The sequence below is a fragment of the Blennius ocellaris genome, assembly GCF_963422515.1.
Source record: "Blennius ocellaris genome assembly, chromosome: 8".
NCBI lineage: Eukaryota > Metazoa > Chordata > Actinopteri > Blenniiformes > Blenniidae > Blennius > Blennius ocellaris.
Window position 1 is genome coordinate 11,624,325 of NC_137657.1, and position 17,981 is coordinate 11,642,305.

The 17,981-nt window shown below is 43.0% G+C and overlaps 1 protein-coding gene across 1 annotated transcript; it reads left to right on the forward strand.

Annotated features, from left to right (window-relative positions):
• Positions 1 to 10,600: 10,600 nt before the first annotated feature.
• Positions 10,601 to 17,085, forward strand: prpf3 (PRP3 pre-mRNA processing factor 3 homolog (yeast)). Its single transcript, XM_080501193.1, has 17 exons — positions 10,601 to 10,723; positions 11,128 to 11,281; positions 11,933 to 12,063; positions 12,338 to 12,505; positions 12,582 to 12,668; positions 13,042 to 13,298; positions 13,484 to 13,602; positions 13,691 to 13,878; positions 13,977 to 14,143; positions 14,234 to 14,316; positions 14,665 to 14,808; positions 14,898 to 14,997; positions 15,109 to 15,222; positions 15,318 to 15,436; positions 15,851 to 15,928; positions 16,043 to 16,098; positions 16,188 to 17,085. The coding sequence occupies exons 2-17, from the start codon at positions 11,137 to 11,139 to the stop codon at positions 16,335 to 16,337; spliced, it is 2,106 nt and encodes a 701-aa protein (XP_080357319.1). The 5' UTR covers positions 10,601 to 10,723; positions 11,128 to 11,136; the 3' UTR covers positions 16,338 to 17,085.
• The last annotated feature ends 896 nt before the right edge of the window (positions 17,086 to 17,981 follow it).

Here is a 17,981-nt window from a genome sequence, read left to right on the forward strand (position 1 = left end):
TACCCAGCAAGAGCCACGAGCCGGCAGCCTTGGTTTGTTCCACCACCGGGCTTAACGCTGCTGTGACGGGAAGAAGGGAAGAGGCTGAAGGCCTGTTATTATAAATCCATCAAAGAAAAGGAAGTGGGGGGTGGGGGAAGGGGGGGTAAGAATTGTTGGCAACACCAAGTTGAACAAACAAACGACGGATGAAACATAAACTCTCATCAAGACCGTTGCTCAACCCACCTATTTCAAGCAAAATGTGTTCAGATGAGTCGACTCTATGAAAGAGCATTAATCACATTAAGTTACAATCGAAACAAAAAAGTAGGTTGCGGTTGGAGGGAAAAGGAATAAAGAATACACCTCATGATCAAAGGTATTTGACAGATTCTGGGATGACCAATCCGAGCAATTCTGAATAACTTTTGAGGAGTTAATACGCGTTTCTCCTCGGCAAGAAAGCAATCAATATCCTGAGAAATGGCTGTTTCAGCAGGCATCTAACTTGAAGGACGCACTGAAAATAGAAAAGCTGATGTCAGTATTGAGAAGGAAAGCTTCCGACATTCATCATGATGAAGTAACTCGTTATCATTCAATCCGGCGTGAGTGAACCGGTGAGCTCATTCTAATTTTTAGGACAGGAGACGTGATTGACGTGACACTAACTTGTAGATAGAACTAAGTTGTCCGGCTTGCAGAGGAAAATCAAAAGTGATACCGAAGTCATTGAAAGCGAAATACGGCGCACAAAAGCGCGGCATTGAACCATGCGTGTGGCGCGTCGAAGTCATCGGCGACGGCGGAAAACTGACGCCACAACTCCCGAATGTAATCTAAGAATCGTGTGGGCGCGAGTCGGGAAGACCAGCGGCGTTGGACAGGAGCCACATCCGGGCGATGGGAGGTCACCTAACGTCTCCCCCATGTTGCCGCGGCTCATTGGTGTCGTGAGGATTCAAGAAAGACTTTCAAAAAAGACCAGCTTGAGTAAAAGACAAGGACCACTCAAAGACATGACGACTCTCAAGTCCCTCAGTTAATTTATTCATGTGTTGATCTGACACTACATCTATTTATTGTTTGTATTTATTTATTGGGCAGCTGATTTTTGCCTTCTGTGCACTCGCACAGTTTGGTCTACATTTTTTTGTTTTGAGGCGCTTGGAAAGATGCTGTTGAACATTGTGGTTATTATTGCTACTACGAGGAGGGAACAATAGAAGGAAGTTGAAAACCTTTCGGATCAGACAACTAGACTACTGTGCCTTTAACCAAATAGGATGTGTTTGGAAAAGCATTTGGTGCTTACAGTGCATTCACACTGCATTTTGATTGTTTGCGCGCATTAAAAACCAGAACACATTCAAACATGAAAGCCTACATGTAGTCGTCCCGCTTCAAAAAGCTACACACAGCCTCAACGGTATCGACAACACTTTTTAGTATCCCGACATTTACAATGGATCCGAACTGCCTGCATCTGCTACGATTATACACCAACAGCAGTGGCAACGATCCGTCTGGTCGTGTTTCAGCGTTGCGCTGTGATCCATTTGCCTCGACTTTGGAAGAAAAAAACAACAAAAAAAACATGGCTGTGCGCAGCGTCACATGTTAACATAAACAATGTTTTGCAACATGTCGGAAGTTTTTCCATCGTTTCTTTCCAATGAAACGCTGCTAAGGTTGTTTTTTTTATTGTTCTTTTTTTTTTCGTGCTCACAAAGAGCTAGCACAAGATCAGCTTGGTTCCATCCATGCTGTTTTCTGATTTGTAAAGTTTTCATAACCCGGAATATTACAACCTGACTTTTTTTTTTTTTTTTTTCGAGAAAGTCACTCTCGTTCTAAGATGGGAAAGCCAAACGTTCGAGGCGAATGGAGCGCAGCGTTAAAGCGCTCCTGTGGGGCTTTCCTTTTTGTTTCCTTTATGTTCTGATCAGCTGTTGGAACCGACCTGCACCTCTAGCTGGTGCTCTCGAAAACTTGAAATAAACAGAGAATATAAATGTAAGGGAGGATACCTTTATGTGCGCCACCCTCTACCGCTGCTATTGTTCTTCTAATTCCAGATCGACCAAGTATTTCACAGGAGTCTCCCCCCTTCTTCATTCGGAAACCTGCCCATAGTATCCCTCTAAATATATGAGAATTGTTTGTGATTGGCGTATAATGAAATGTGTATTGTAAATATTTAGACTGAAATATTTTTAAATTGGTATGAGTGTTTCATACACTATTCACCCGACGAGAGAGGGGGAAAATAAAATCCCCTCTTGCAACACTCCTCAACAGATAAATAAAAGCGCCATGTGTGAACACGAGATCCACTGGCAGCCCCCATGTTACTGCCTCTGTGTGTGGAGCAGGAGAACAAACCCTCGGTGGCAGATCGGGGGTGCGTCTGCCTCACCCCATCCTGTGCGACATGTGCCAGACGCTGACTCGGTGATCACAGGCTAGGGGGGGGGGCGTCTTCCACCTTGCTCCTGCTTTTCTACGGTTGTGGTATGTCAGAGAAACCACTTGCACTTATTTTATTTTTTTTCATTGTGTTTTTATTTTTTTTCCATGTAATGTTTTCTACTGCAGTGACCACTGCTGATTGGTCGGGAAATAATGACGTCTTGTTTATTTTAGCTGCCTTCTTCTTTTTATCTTCTTTTTACATTGTAAAGGCTGACTGTAGTTACCCCCCCCCCCCCACCCCACCTCTTCCTCCTCCTCCTCCTCTTCCTCCCTGCCTTCCCTCCCCTCCCCCTCACTGCTGCACTTGTCTGCCCTTGCTTTCTCTCCTTCAGCTCCCTCAAATCCTGTTCGTACCTTTTGCTTTCTTAACTAAACTCTTGTCTTCTCTCACCACATCCTTACACAATATTACTCTCCTGGCTTATTTTTCTTTTCAATGACAACACAAATGAAAAAAAAAAATCTTTTAATAAATGACACATTTTTGGAAAAATAAACCGTCTTGGTGTAGTTTTGTGAAACATTCTTTTGTCTCCACAAATTTACTAACTTTTTTTTTTTTTTGGGGGGGTGGGTGGGGGTTGTTTGTTTGCTCTGCTGAGATTCAACAGCCTAAATAAGACTCCTATTTTGGAAAGCAGCTCTCACTTAACAGATGTGTGACTCAATGGGGTGCAGATTTAGAGACTGTACATTTTTAAGTGTGTGTGTATGTGTACGTGGGTGGGTGGGGGCGATCAGACGAGGTTGGTGGGCGGGTGTGTGTGTGTGTGGGGGGGGGGGGGGGGGGGGGGGGGGGTGACTCCAGCCTCTGTAATCTGACTGAGAATAGCGGGGGGCCTGGTTGATCCTCCAACCAGCTGCTACTGCAGAACGCAAGCACTCCTGCGTCTTTACTTGTACGCTTGCGTGAGTTGGGTGTTTATTTTGAGAGATTATAGTAAATAAATACCTCCCGTGTGCGGTAGAAGACTTTGGGGTGGCGATTGAGTCTGCTTCCTCTCTGCTTTTTCTTTTATTCGAAAGAACTGCGTGTGGGAGAGAGAGACCGGTCTCTGAACTGAGCGTAGTGATTTCAGTCCCTTTCAAAAGTAATAAGTCAGAGATTGCGATGTGGTGTCAGCGATGTACTGCCCACATTGAGGCCTCAAAAAGTGATTCTATGAAAACTATGAAAAGAAGAGAGAGAGAGTGAGAGACAAAACATGAACACCAAATAGGGTGCTTGTTAGAAATATAATGTATCACATATTTTTTTAAATAATACTGTAATAATAGTTTTTACTCTTGTTCTCTTTTAATTCCTTTTCTTTCTCAATTTTAATGTCTGATTTGTATTTTTTTACTGTGAAGCACTTGGGTCACTTAGTGTTGTTAAGGGCTGTATAAATAAATGTTGATTGGTTGATAGAACATTTAATCAGATGAATAATAAAGTAAATAAAGATTGAAAATTCTGTAAAGAATGAACTGTAAAGCAGGATTTCTTTTCTCTGGTAAAAGAACAACATCATTGACTACAAACACACAACAAACTTGTGGTATATTAAATTGCTAAAAAGCACACTTAAACATGAGTAAGATTTTTTTTTTTTTAAAGACCCATAAAGGAACAAACACTGCCAAAATATCTCTTAATGACAATAAGGTGGGGACTTAATTCATTACCTGATCAATGGAGAATCATTCCATTACTTTTCGAACTAAATAGATAAATGATGTGAGAAAAATAATAATTGAAATAAAATATATTTTAAACATGTCATTAGAGCAAAGTTGTGTCGTTGAATGAGAAACGTTCAAACATTCATCTTCTTCACTGTGTGCACATGGGCTCCAGAGTGGTAATTTTTTGGGGGGAGGGTGTGGCTTGACTTCTCCCAGCTCAGATGGGAAGAAATCAGCCATGCTGCATGCACGCAACCCCCCCCCCCCCCCCCCCCCCTCCACCCCCACCCCACACACACACAGTCACAAACAGGCAAATGCACTCGCGTGCGCCACTCCCCGCCACACGCTCTGACACACTGACTGGCTGATTTTGTGATGGGCCTGTCTCTGACACACTGACTGCTCCACGTTACAAAAACATAGATGCCCTCCCTCCTTCCCTCCCTCCTTCCCTCCCACCCTTCCAGCCCCCCCTTGTATCCATGCAGTTTTTAGCAGAGAAGCCCATGCCCTCCAAATCCCCGCCACTACCACCTCCACCACCACCTCTCCCACTCCAACCGACTTTCTCCTCTGGAGGATGGAAACGAGGGGCATGAGGAAAAGGACGGAAAGAGAGGACGTGTGGAGGGCACGGGGAGGACACCTGACCTAACTGCTGTTTTGGGGAAGCATGGAGGACATTTTCTGTTTTTAAACACTCATTTTGAAATATTTGTTTTTCTTTACTTTCCACCGGCTGCACCCATTTGAGTCGTCCTTATTTGTTAAATTGTCCCATCGTATTCAAGGTACCATGTTGGGTCGTCTGAAGGTTGAGGGAAATTAATGTTATCTTTATTCGCTGTTGGGGTTTTGTTTTTTTGTTTTTTTCACTTCCAACTACCGTGCTCTGGATTAATAGAGCATGTGTGTCCCTGCATCAATAGGATTGCACATAATGACCTTACTGCACCTCTTATCCCCCGACGTGTTGGTTTCAATTGTAGGTCCATGTCCCATTATTGGTTTTAACAAGTTAATGATTTAAGGATGCACTGTGACCGTAATGAAGAGGCAGACACAATGACGTGCTTATTTACTTATTCTAAACTCCCTTCCCCCATGATTCATTCGCTTCCAGTAAAACTCACGTGAGCTAAAGCCTCACTGTGACTTTACAACTGCACACACACACACACACACACACACACACACACACACACACACACACACACACACACACACACACACACACACACACACACACACACACACACACACACGCTCTCTCTTACTCACCCTGAGTCCACAGGGGGTTTTAGTGCAGACAAGTCCCAAAACTGCTTCAATGCTCATTAAAATTGCTCTGTGGCCGGGCCCTGCAACAGAAATCAAAGCTGTTTTGAAGTCATTTCTGTTTGTTCGCAGCGTTCGCAGCGTAGCGACGGGCCTCAGTGTGTGTGGGGTCGACGGGTTGCTCTCCTCGCCATCCATCTGTGGTCCACTTTGCCGTGATGTCACCGACTGGGACACGGTAAAAGACCGAGATACGGCGACTGCATGTTTTCAAGGACGCACGTGGATCTCATGACTTTGTGTGTGCGTGTGTGTGTGTGTGATATTTGGGGCACGGTCGAGCTACAGGCAACTAACATCCTCATCAGTTTCTTTGGCCTGGATGTGTTCTCGGGGAGGCTGTGTGTGATGACGCCATCTTACACCACTGCTCAATTATTTAATTCCATGGAGTGAAAGGGGAATCACCAGGGTTGGATACAGTAATAATGGTGTGTGTGTGTGTGTGTGTGGGGGGGGGGGGGCACAGCACAAGTGGCCATGAATGAGCAACAAACTAAGAGATAGCAGCTCACACTGTTAGGATTGGTGATCTGGGATTTAGCGCTCGCACGTGCGCTCAGACTCACACACACTCCGAGGTCCTGGCAGCACATGTGTGAAATAAAGACAGGGGAGTCCCCCTGAGAATCCATCCTCCAAGATGATTTACTGCTCCTGTCAGATACAATGAAATAAAACTGGGTCAGCATGATGAAATATACCATAAGCCAACAGTTGATGAATCAGAAAGCTTGGTGGAGGGACACGGAGACAATCGTCACGGAAGTCATAAATCCTGCCCTTATGTAATATTTATCCCATCATGTTGAAAGCAAACACTTGTACGGCTCAACAATTAGTGGATTGCAGATGTTCAAGCCGGGGTTGCTAACTCACGTCAGGCGTGCATGCTTGGCATTTCACCAGTACAATAGATTAATTCATAGCGCCCTCGCCGCTTGTTTTAGCTGCACGGGCGGAGTTGAAACGACTGCGTTAGCCACTGTGGCGATGGTGTACAGTTTGTTTTTACTGTGCGTACTTGTATAGAGATATCTGTGGTATTGTCGTATTATGTGCTGAGGTGTCATTACATAACAGGCCAGAGAGACAGAGAGACGATGGGGGAGCAGACAGCACATGTGAGGTGCCAACGAGAGAGTTCAGCGTGATCACGGGGTTGGGTGGGTAAATAATGTGAGCAAATCAGTGTGCTGTTTATTGGATCGTTCAGGATTCCATTACAAGCAGATTCATTTGTGACTCCCGTCAGCGCAAATATTCAGAAACGTTCAGAAAACAACTATGCAATTTGTCACGGTAAAATCGAAAACTGTTTGGATCATGGCTTTGTGAATGTTTTTTTTTAATATATATATATATATATACAGATTTCTGTATTTTAATGCACGGAAATCTATTATGTACGCTTAAATACAAAAACAAAACAATCTAAAACAATCAGTTTGATTGTTTTAGATTGTAGTAGATAGCAGAAATGGACATAAAAAAAGGATAATAAATAATCAAATATAATGTTTTGCAATCATAGAATTTATTTTTGGATAAGAAATATTTCATACGACCACAAACTGTTTATTCGATAAGTTTAAGTAGAATTAGAAAATGTGCCGACATCAAAATACACAGTCAGTGTTTGTTGACTTCTTTTTCACAAAACAGTCATTTATTTAACCAAAACAATGAACAGAGCAAAGACCTGGGTGACTGGTTGTTCAGTGGTTATTATTCTCGCTTCACATGGTTCGATTGTGAGCTTGAAGCCTTTCCGTGCAAAGTTTGATGTTCTCCTAGTGCAGGTTTAAATTTTCCCCCGAGTACTCTGACTTCTCCTCAAAGTCATGCATGTCAGGTTAATCGGTGACTCAGTTGCCTGTAGATGTGACTGTGAGCATGTCTGTCGGTTTTTCTGTGTCAAACCGATTGACAATTCTAGTTTTAAGGTCCTGAAGTTGAGTAAAGTGAGTTAATGAGATGAATAGATGTAACAACAACCTCACAACTGCAGGCGTGCACCAACCAGTGAAGCTATACTTGATATCTGTCCAGATTTATCTGATTTATAAACTGAACCCTGTTAGGTATTATAATCGTGGATCAACAAAAAGTTGTTGTTCAGTTGCCACAATGAATGTCTTTTAGTGGAAAAGAGTCGGTTTACTATTAAGCACTCCTGTTACATGAGAAATAAATTATTACAAAGTCAAGCCATCTTAATGCTGCACATTTGTAAGCTGTTTTCTAATTATACCGTATGAACCCTGCAGATAATTTGCTTCATGGGGTCAGAGTGAATTTCAACTTTGACAAACATAATCTCACCAGTTTGTTCTTTAATCCACAACAACAGCGTCAACAAGCCAACATAAAGTGATCAGGGCTTTTCCAAAAATCCTGCTTCCTTCTAAGACAGTAATGGTGTACACACTTTCATTTTATTCATTCATTTCTTTTTTTTTTCATTCATTCATTTCAGGCATGTGACAATTCAGCTTTAACAAGATCTCACAAGTTATTGAAACGAAAGAATGAATATCTATCCATCTTCTATCCCGAGCCCTCGAATCGGTCCCAGCTCACATCCATCAAACGCACTCATAACTCCAGGAAATTTACTGTCGCTGTTTCACTTGAGACACGTGTCTTTGGACCGTAAGAGAAAACAGAAAGAATATGTACGAGGAAAACACACAAACGACACAGAGCGGCTCTCAAGCCAACACTGAATAGGGATTTTCAAGGTAATGAGGCGAAAGTGTGAAACATCAAACAGTCTCCCACTAAAGCAGGCTTCTGCTTTTCTGGGTTTGGCTGCTGAGAAACCTGAAAAATATATGGAGTCATCAATAACCAAAAGATTACACAAACACCAAGTACATGAACTCTTAAGGTGGATTGCCTCTGACCCGAAATTCTCACCCAGCAAAACATGACACAATGTTCCGAGACTGGACTGCAAATGGTCTTACAACTTAGTCCACGTTCCTAAAAAAGAGGTACAATGTTGAGCTTCCAGGACCTTAAGGAAAACTACAATCTACAAAATCAGGACCATTTCAGATATTTCTGTTTATGACCTTGTAGAAATTTGATGGACGGGATTCAACCAATAAATGAGTTTGGGCACACAGTGCAGGGGAAACCCTATCAGGAGGTTTTCACAAATTATGCAAACCCCCTCCATTAATATAATTACCTGTGGTGTTTTGCGACGGTGGGAGTTCAGACCTAAAGACGACACCGAAAGTGATATAAATGTTAATGCATTATTGCCTGGTGCTCATGAGAAGCTTCCTCTTAAGATGTCAAACTGGAGTTCAGCAGGAACATTTCATCTTGGTTAGTCAAATAAATTGGGCTGTTGTGCACAGATGTAAACAGTAAGTCAGTGTGTGAGTGAGCGGCTAACCTGCAGATGGTGTCGCGTTGATGAAACTGCATGTAAACAAGGCCTCCAGTGAGGGTGCAGTGTTTAGCGGGAGTGAATGTGGCTGTGATGAATGGCCGACACGTTGACGATGCAGAATGAGCAGCATGTCTGGCACCTATAATACACTGTGTATACAGTTTATCCTGACTGGCACAAATGGCATTCGTGCTGAGAGTGAAAGCATGGACGTGGCTCGTTGTACTAAGGGGGGGTGTTGGGGGGGGGCAGACTGGTGCAGCCTCAGGCTCACTACCACTGATTCATGCTCACACTTCTACAAGTGCACACTGTTGACCCATATCATGCAGAGAGGAAAAAAACATGTGTGTGTGTGTGTGTGTGTGTGTGGGGGGGGGGGGGGGGGGGGGGGGGGGGGGGCCTCAACAGGAAAAACAGGAATCACATGATAATCTCATGTTTTTAGCAACTGGGTTCATGGTGAATAGGGCAACACTTAAGCAATAATTAACCCTTAATGGCTGCCTTGAAAACAAGACTTTGGAGGGGGGCGTGTGGTACAGCCTTACATAAACTAAAACAACAGTGTCAGTGTCCACAGTGTAGAAAGAATCGGAAATTTTTTTTTTCACCCGTTGTTAAACGAACACTATCCTGAACACATTTTTATCTTTATAGGCTTAAACACAGAGGCTATGTCCTAACAACAATCACTTTGAATGTTGGTTGTCAAAAAGGTTCTGTTCAACTACTTGTTTATCTGTGAGGCGTACACTTTGTTGAAATGGACGACATAATTCTGACAAGTATTTATGGTAATCGGCCTAGTGTTTACTCGATTAACATGCACTCAGAAATGGACAATACCACCTCCTGTTAAAATCACAATAATAAGCCAAGAGTGGAATAAATCAGAAAAATACTGAACAATTGCTACCTTTTTTTAGAAGCACCAAATCTGTGAGCCGAGCTCATGTACTGTATTTGATTGCACTAGATCGTCCATGTCATTAACAATTTATCGAACACTACTAATGAACCCTCAGGGAAGACTTTGATGCAAAAAGAAAAAAACTGAAAATTTTGTTTAAATAAAATGCAATTAAACTGCAACCAAATCACAGAGAACAGTCAAATAGGTGCAAAGTGAAATGATGATGTGATGTGAAAGGAAATCAAAGGAAAAATGAGAACATGGCAACTAAAAGAAGAAAAAGTAAGTAAGGGATCAAAATATCTGAGGCAGGGACAGGAAATAACTGCAAAAAAAAGGTGCAAAATGACAGTGTGAAACAACATGGCAAAGATTTAACATTGCAAATGTATATCCAGAAATGCAAAACTATCACAAAAGCATGAATAAGCACAAGAAAGGCACATGTAGAGATTGGACATTGGCTGTTAGCATTTCTGTACCTTGTTACTCCAAGTTGTATGCTCATGATGCAGAAGAAAACCACTGACTATTTACCATAATTCTTAACGGCACAATTTAATATGATCTCAGTACAGTGTAAACTTTTTTATAAACTCACATTTCTGATCTTCCATCAGCATTTTTAGGAGAAACTAAAGTTTACCCGCTGTACCAGTGAAGACAGACAGAACAGTTGCAGTTATTTGCCGGCAGGGGGCGAAAGATTACATTTACTCTAACATGCTGCACAGAAAGGTCACGGGGAAGAAGTGGCTCCGTTTCTTCTTCCGGGTCTTGAGGCAGAAACGTCGTGTGAACGGAGCAGCTTCACAGAAAGTTTCTCTGGAAACTCTGGCATTTCGGCACACTACACTTCAAAAACCTCACTTTTAACGTTTGACGTTTCCAGCACCTGTGGACTTGACAGCAGATACTTGCAGAATTGGGAGGTTTGTTAGCTTATATTACAGTTTTTCCTCTTGTGTTGGTCGCGCGCTCCCAGCAGCGTGCTAACGGTAGTTAGCGTGACCCCGGGAGTTTTGGCGGATATGATCCATCCTGGCTTGTGTGTTGCTCTGGGTTCTCTTATTTAATCTACTATAACCCAATTATAGTCAACCGCGAAGAGACCGACTACATGCCGAAGGGCTCTTTGCGTTTTAATGAAGCGTTAGCTTCCCGTTTTATGAAGCTGTTGACTATGTGAACCTCGGCCGGTGTTTTATGATGAACCTCCTCGCGCCTGTTCGGGATGCACAGTTTTGGCTTTTCTTTAAAAAAAAAATGTTTTCTTTCAAAACGTCATTGAACGGTTGTGTGACGCAGTGTGTTTTAACTCTCTGATGTTGTGCAGACGTGGAGGATGTCTCTTCCGAAGCGGGAGGTGGAGGAGTTGAGGCCATGGGTGGAGCGCACCGTGAAGAAGGTGCTGGGGTTCTCCGAGCCCACGGTGGTCACTGCAGCTCTGCACTGTGTGGGGAAAGGCCTGGACAAGAGGAAGACCATAGGTAACGACTGTCATCCCCATCTCTCAACGCACACACAGATTCGACCCAGACGATGATATGGACATCGGATGTTGGGGTTTTATACCGCTTTGTTGGTAAAACCATTCTAACAGTGTTGAACGACAACGTTGAATATCAACGTGCAATAAGTTGTGATCCACATTGAGGATTTGTTCACAAAACTCCACTAGAAATAAATAAAAAAAATGAAGATTTATCATTTAATAAAATGCAGATGAATTGTTTCAAAAACCTTTATTTCATGCACTCATTATCAGCAAACATCATGTAAACTAAGCTTTGGTTGATCTGTAGTTCTGAAGTGATCTTGTAATACTATTGTCCTTTTAACCTCTATTGATCTGTAAAACTCTGAGGGTGTAGCTTATACCGAGCTCTGCTCTGGTTGCGTTGTTGACCTTAATGTGGATATAGTGGATCATTCGATGAATTTCAAAACCGTTTTCTATTCCGCTCTATCCATTTCAAGGTTGTGGGATACTGTGGCCCAGGGTGGAAAACCAGCCAAGTTCGCCACTGTGCCTCTGATAAAATATCAACTTAACTTTGGATCTTCACAGTCACGGTGCTTTGACGTCATTGTTTCATCTGACAGTTGATCAATGTGGCAAATTGTTTATCTGCGTTCAGATCAACTGCGTCCTTTCCTTGACGACTCTGCCGGAGGTTTTGTGGAGCGTCTTTTTGAAGCGCTCGAGGAAAGCCGAAGCTCTCGTGGCATCAAAGGCGCTGGAGAAAAGAATCGCAAAAGAGACCTGAAGGTACACACACACACACCTGTGACAAATGTAACTTTTCATTACCAGTCTTTCCCTCTGATTACATCAAGACGACATCCAAAATGATCACATCTTGGTTTCTCATTCAAGGGATTAAACCAGTTTTGGTTTCTTTCATCCTTGAAGTCACCCGCCTTATTTGCCGGGACCACATATTTCTAAATCATTTCATTGATTACATCACCGAGTTTGAATCCACTCATGGTGTCTTTACAGTCACATCTGACTCGTGATTTGATTTCATGGTTTGTCTCAGGATGTGTTTGGCGAAGAGACGGAGCCGGGAGTCGTGCGTGAAGTCGTCGACCCCGGAGACGGAACAGTGGCAAAGAGGAAACGGGTGCCTCGCTTTGAGGAGGTGGAGGAGCCCGAAGTCATACCTGGACCTCCGTCTGAGAGTCCTGGCATGCTCACCAAGATGCAGGTATGTGACCGTTGATCGGAGACTAGTCTTTAACAACTTTATCAAACTTTATGATATTGAAGTTGTTTCTCAACAGATCAAGCAGATGATGGAGGCAGCCACGAAGCAGATTGAAGAAAGGAAGAAGCAGCTGAGCTTTGCTTCTTCAGTCCCGTCTGGAGCAGTAAGAACCTTCTTCTTTTTTTTAACTCGCACACAAAAAACAAACGTGTCTCTTTTTAGCCAGTTCAGTGTTTCTTTTTTGTTGTCGTTTGAAACATGAAATAGTTTACTACGTATTAATTGGGTGGTAGAGTCAATAACATTTAAGTTCTCCATCTAAATTCTTTCTACGTTTCTGACACAATTTTCTTCAATGAACTGCAATTTGATTTATTTTCAAAATTGTTATTCTGGCTCTAAAATCCCCTTCTTCAGTCGTGTTATTTTTGTTATAAAAAGACGAAAGGTTGAGAGAAATGTTACCAATGCCGTTATCATTTGAAATGTATATTGTTCAAAAAATGTGAAGCAACATGTTTCCTCCTCCCCTGCAGTCACAGCTGGACGTCTCCTCCGTCTCTCGGCTCCTCGGTGCTTCTGCAGCGGCGGGCGGCACCTCCTCCATCGCCCCATCGCAGGCGGCCAGCTTCATGAACGACGCCATCGAGAAGGCACGCAAAGCCGCCGAGCTCCAGGCCCGCATCCAGTCCCAGTTATCCATGAAGCCCGGCATCCTCGGGGTCCTGCCCACCACTGGACCTCACAACCTGGTGGCCCTCGCGAATCTCCATGCGATGGGAATCGCTCCGCCGTGAGTCGCAGAACCGTCTCTCATCCACTTTGCAAGGCGTGTCCTTCCTGGTTCAACCCACAGCAGTGACCTGTCCCATCATTCCATGCAAACTAGTGAACTTCTGATCACTGGTTTACAACGAGGAAAAGAGGGTCTGTGTGGTCCGTATGAAAAAAAATAAAAAGGCTTCTGTGTGTCTGCAGGAAAGTAGAAGTGAAGGAAATAAACAAGCCGACGCCTCTCATTCTGGACGACAAGGGCAGAACCGTGGACGCCAGCGGCAAAGAAGTGGAACTCACACATCGAATGCCAACACTGAAGGGTACCTTGTAATACAGACTCCTCTTTTCAGTTGTTTTATTTGTTCCGAGGCTGACGCTCTCTCTCTCTCCCTCTCTCGCCCCGTGCAGCCAACATTCGAGCGGTGAAAAGGGAGCAGTTCCGCCAGCAGCTGAAGGAGAAGCCAGGCGAGGACCTGGAGTCCACGTCGTACTTCGACCAGCGCGTGTTCATCACTCCGGCTCAGCGCGCTCGCAAGGGCTTCAAGTTCCACGAACAGGGCCGCTTCGAGAAGATCGCTCAGAGAATTAGAACCAAGGTGGGGTCTTCCAAAAAAAATAAAATATTCAGCTTTTGCTTAAAGGAGCTTTATAGCACAGCCGTTCTCAATCTTACATAAACTGTTTCACCCCTCAGGCCCAGCTGGAGCGTTTACAGAATGAGATTGCTCAGGCCGCGAGAAAGACGGGAATCCAGGCCTCCACCAAGCTGGCGCTGATCGCCCCCAGAAAAGAGATCGGCGATGACGAGGTGCCCAGCATCGAGTGGTGGGACTCCTTCATTCTGCCGTCCCACATAGAATTGTAAGAAGCTCCATCATGACACTGACAATGGTCTGAATCTAAACGCTGCCGAGCCTCTACACTCGTGTCTTCTCTCTTTGTTTCATGAAGCAATTCAAGCACAAATTTTGACGAGTTTGACATGTTTGGCGTGACCAACCTGGTCGAACATCCCGCCCAGATCAGCCCCCCAGGTGAGTTCAAGTGTTCTACTTCATAATGTCTTTGGTCAGCAGGTATAAATACAGAAGGTGATGCTAGCAAACAGGGAAACCTACAAGTACCGTAGTATCTGTGTATTGTCGTCACATTGCACAATCAATAGAAGGGCCTACTTTTTTCAAATTTGTGGTATATTTGTTCATACCTTTAATAGAACTGTGTTTGTATAAAATAATGCTTTGTCTTTGTACTGGAGCTTTTTTTTTTTTTTTTTTTGCCAACTTCTCAAAGCAGTTTCACATTTATTTCATTGACAATGAAATGTTGTGATGTTTTTCATTTCACAGCTGGTGTTTACAATATTTCCTTTGTGTTCCCAGTTGACACAGATAAGCCCGTGACATTGGGAGTATATTTGACGAAGAAAGAACAGAAGAAGCTGAGAAGACAAACACGGAGGGAGGGACAAAAGGAAGTGCAGGAGAAGGTCCGATTGGGGCTGATGCCTCCGCCAGAACCCAAAGGTAGGCACACACACACACAGCCACGGCTACTCTGATTACGGTGCGAGATTCAACACAAGTTTACTGACTGTTTGTTTTTGTTTTCTTAGTACGAATTTCCAACCTGATGAGAGTTTTGGGCACGGAGGCTGTTCAGGACCCCACAAAAGTAGAAGCCCACGTCAGAGCGCAGATGGCCAAAAGACAAAAGTTCGTCACAGTTTATTCCTCGAGTGCTTTTTTTAATTTTTCAGCACATTTCATGTTTTTAAGGCTCGGCTCCCGTCTGTAACGCTCTTCCGCCTCCCTCCCCGACTTCAGGGCTCACGAGGAAGCGAATGCGGCTCGTAAGCTCACCGCGGAGCAGAGGAAGGAGAAGAAGGTGAAGAAGTTAAAAGAAGACCTCACTAATGGTGTTCACATCGCTGTGTACAGGTGTGTTGCTATTAGTAGACGGAGCCTGAGGTTTACCACCGCCATTGTGTGTGTGTGTGTGTGTGTCATCTAATCCCATTGCCTCTCGTGCACAGGGTCCGTAACCTGCAGAATCCTGCTAAGAAGTTTAAAGTGGAGGCCAATGCAAACCAGCTGTACCTGACCGGCACAGTCGTTCTGCACAAAGATGTAAACCTGATTGTGGTGGAGGGAGGTGAGAGAAAACCCTGGACAGACGAGGAGCTCTTCAGTTTTTATTACTCTGTTGGTCACATAATAGATATTTGACCATCAATGTTCTTTACAATATTACATTTAGATTTTTTCCTCAATTTGTTTTTGTGTTTTCTCTTTGAAAAGTAATCAAGTCTGTAATCAAGGTAAATGTGAGCATCAGCTCTGACAGTTTGTTTGTTCATCTTTGTCTTCACAAGATCAAAGAGTTTATTTGTTTGATCTGCAACACGGTTACATTGTGTCTTTTGTTCATTTCGGATATTATTATGAAACTTCGTGTTGGGGTCAGTTGACTCCAGTCCAACAACAACTGGATTAATTCTGCTCTGGTTGAGAAAACTGTTAAACTATAAACATTCTTGTTTGTTTGATTTTTTATTTTTTTTTTTAGGTCCTAAATCCCAGAAAAAATTCAAGAGACTGATGATGCACAGAGTCAAGTGGGAGGAACACAACTCAAAAAGAGATGGTAAGAATGTCCTGACCGCTGAGCAAGTTCTTTTTCTTCACCGCTTCCCAACCTCTCTGTCCCGTTGGGATCCGCCGCCATGCGTCACAGAAATTTCCATCTGTTCCCGTTTAGATCCGGACGGCGACGACGACACAAAGCGGAACAATAAATGCTGGTTGATTTGGGAGGTGAGCGTCCACACCGTTGTTCCCTCGGTGTTGTTATGACATTGTCGTGACCTCTCGTCTTAATCGCTCCTCCGATGCCCCCCCCGCAGGGAACGGCGAAGGAGCGGAGTTACGGCGAGATGAAGTTCAAGCAGTGCCCCACGGAGAACATGGCCCGGGAACACTTCAAGAAGCACGGCACAGAACACTACTGGGACCTGGCGCTCAGTCAGAGTGTGTTGGACTGCACAGACGACTGAAACATGCCTGTATAGTACCTCAGTGCGAGTCAGAACCCCCCCCTCCCATCAGCCCCTCCCCCGTCCTCACACGAGCCCCAGCAGCCTGATTGCCGGGCTGAAAGCCGGAGCTCCAATCAAAAGACTTGTCCGATGAGACGGAGGAACGAAAAACTTGTGTGGATGTTTTTTTTTTTCTTTTTGTGAGAACGTGTGGGAGACAGGAAAGTGTGTGTAGGTCTTCATCGGTGTTCTTTTCATTTGATGGTCTACTTTGGTTGTGTCCGTTTTGTTTTCTATAATTACAAATAGCAGGTGACGCGAGTCTCTCTCGAGGCTTTATTTGAGGAGAAAAACTGAAGGAGTTGAGAAGCCCACTAATGATATTCCCAGTTTCATTCAAAAAGGTAAGAAATCAAGCTAATAGCACAGCTAATGTGCAAAACACATTTTAAGAAATGATCACTCCTACCGAGACATTTCAGACAGTTTAATCTGTTTGGCTTTTGGATAAACAAGCAACTGTAGCCACATTTATCTGTAATGTTACACCACCGCCTTGAATAAAGAAAATGTATTCAGTATTGTGTTTTTTATTTTTTTTTTCAAAACCACTATATATTGCGTTGAGCTTCAATCTTGTTCATCTTGGGTTGGATGAAGTTTTACACGGACTGGTCTTTAAACAGTATTCCTACAAGCAACGTGGTTTGCGGTTATTCGGTGTCTCGTTTTAAAGCGATTTGTGTCATCACTCAAATTTAGCATCTGGAGGTTTTTTTTGTTTTTATTAACTCTTCAGCCTTTTTTTCTTAATTTGTTTTATGTCTGCAAGATTTATTGCATTCTTAGGTTTTTTGTGTCGTACTTTGTATTTGTCGTTTGGACCATCCTGGATCACACGAGACATTTGAATTGTACTCATTTATTTGGCTCTTCGCAGTCTATCAGTAATTTGTGTGTAATATTTAAGTCATTACGTTTAGTATTTTGTGAAACATTTTGTTTGGCTTTAAATCGTTTTCACATTGGTTGTTTAGTGGACTTTATTTGATTATTTTACTTGTGTTAAGTTTTTTTCATTCTACTTTTTCTTGTAGGCCTTTATTTTTTGTAACCATCCTGACTTGGCCTTTGCTGATCTTTGTTTTGCACTTTTTCTAATTGATTTATCTTTTTTTATTTTAATCATACTCCAGTCTTTTTTTTTTTAAGCTGTTCTTGTATCACACCACAATTGTGTTTCATTTTGGAGAATTTGTGACTTGTAATTTAGCTTCGGTCTTTTTTTGTGAGTTATATTTACATACAACATTGATTTGGTGCTGGTCCTTTTTAATATTTTGTCATTTGGCTTTTCTTTGTTTCCAAATGTCATCTTGTTGGTTTTTTGCTTGTTTTGTTTTTTCTTTACTGTAAAAAAAAAAAGAAATCATGTTGGGTTTGTTTTGCAAGATGTACTTTTATAGCATCTGTATTTCTTATAAATGATTATGTGTTGCATTTAAGCTTGCGTTATGCAGGCATTGTTCTTTTTTAAATCAGAGAAATGTTTATTTGATTTATCAAATAATGATGGGCCAATTTTGCACTTTATTGTGCAATTAGGTTGTTTTTGTTATATTTCCGTCTTTCCTCCCTCTGTTGGTCATTTCAGGTAATCTT

Excerpts from the sequence above, each read along its gene's own strand:
- prpf3 (XM_080501193.1), top strand. The coding sequence starts at position 11,137 with ATGTCTCTTCCGAAGCGGGAGGTGGAGGAGTTGAGGCCATGGGTGGAG. Across the intron at positions 13,879-13,976 it reads CTCAGAGAATTAGAACCAAG|GCCCAGCTGGAGCGTTTACA; the intron begins GTGGGGTCTTCC and ends TTCACCCCTCAG. Across the intron at positions 14,809-14,897 it reads GCCTCCGCCAGAACCCAAAG|TACGAATTTCCAACCTGATG; the intron begins GTAGGCACACAC and ends TTGTTTTCTTAG.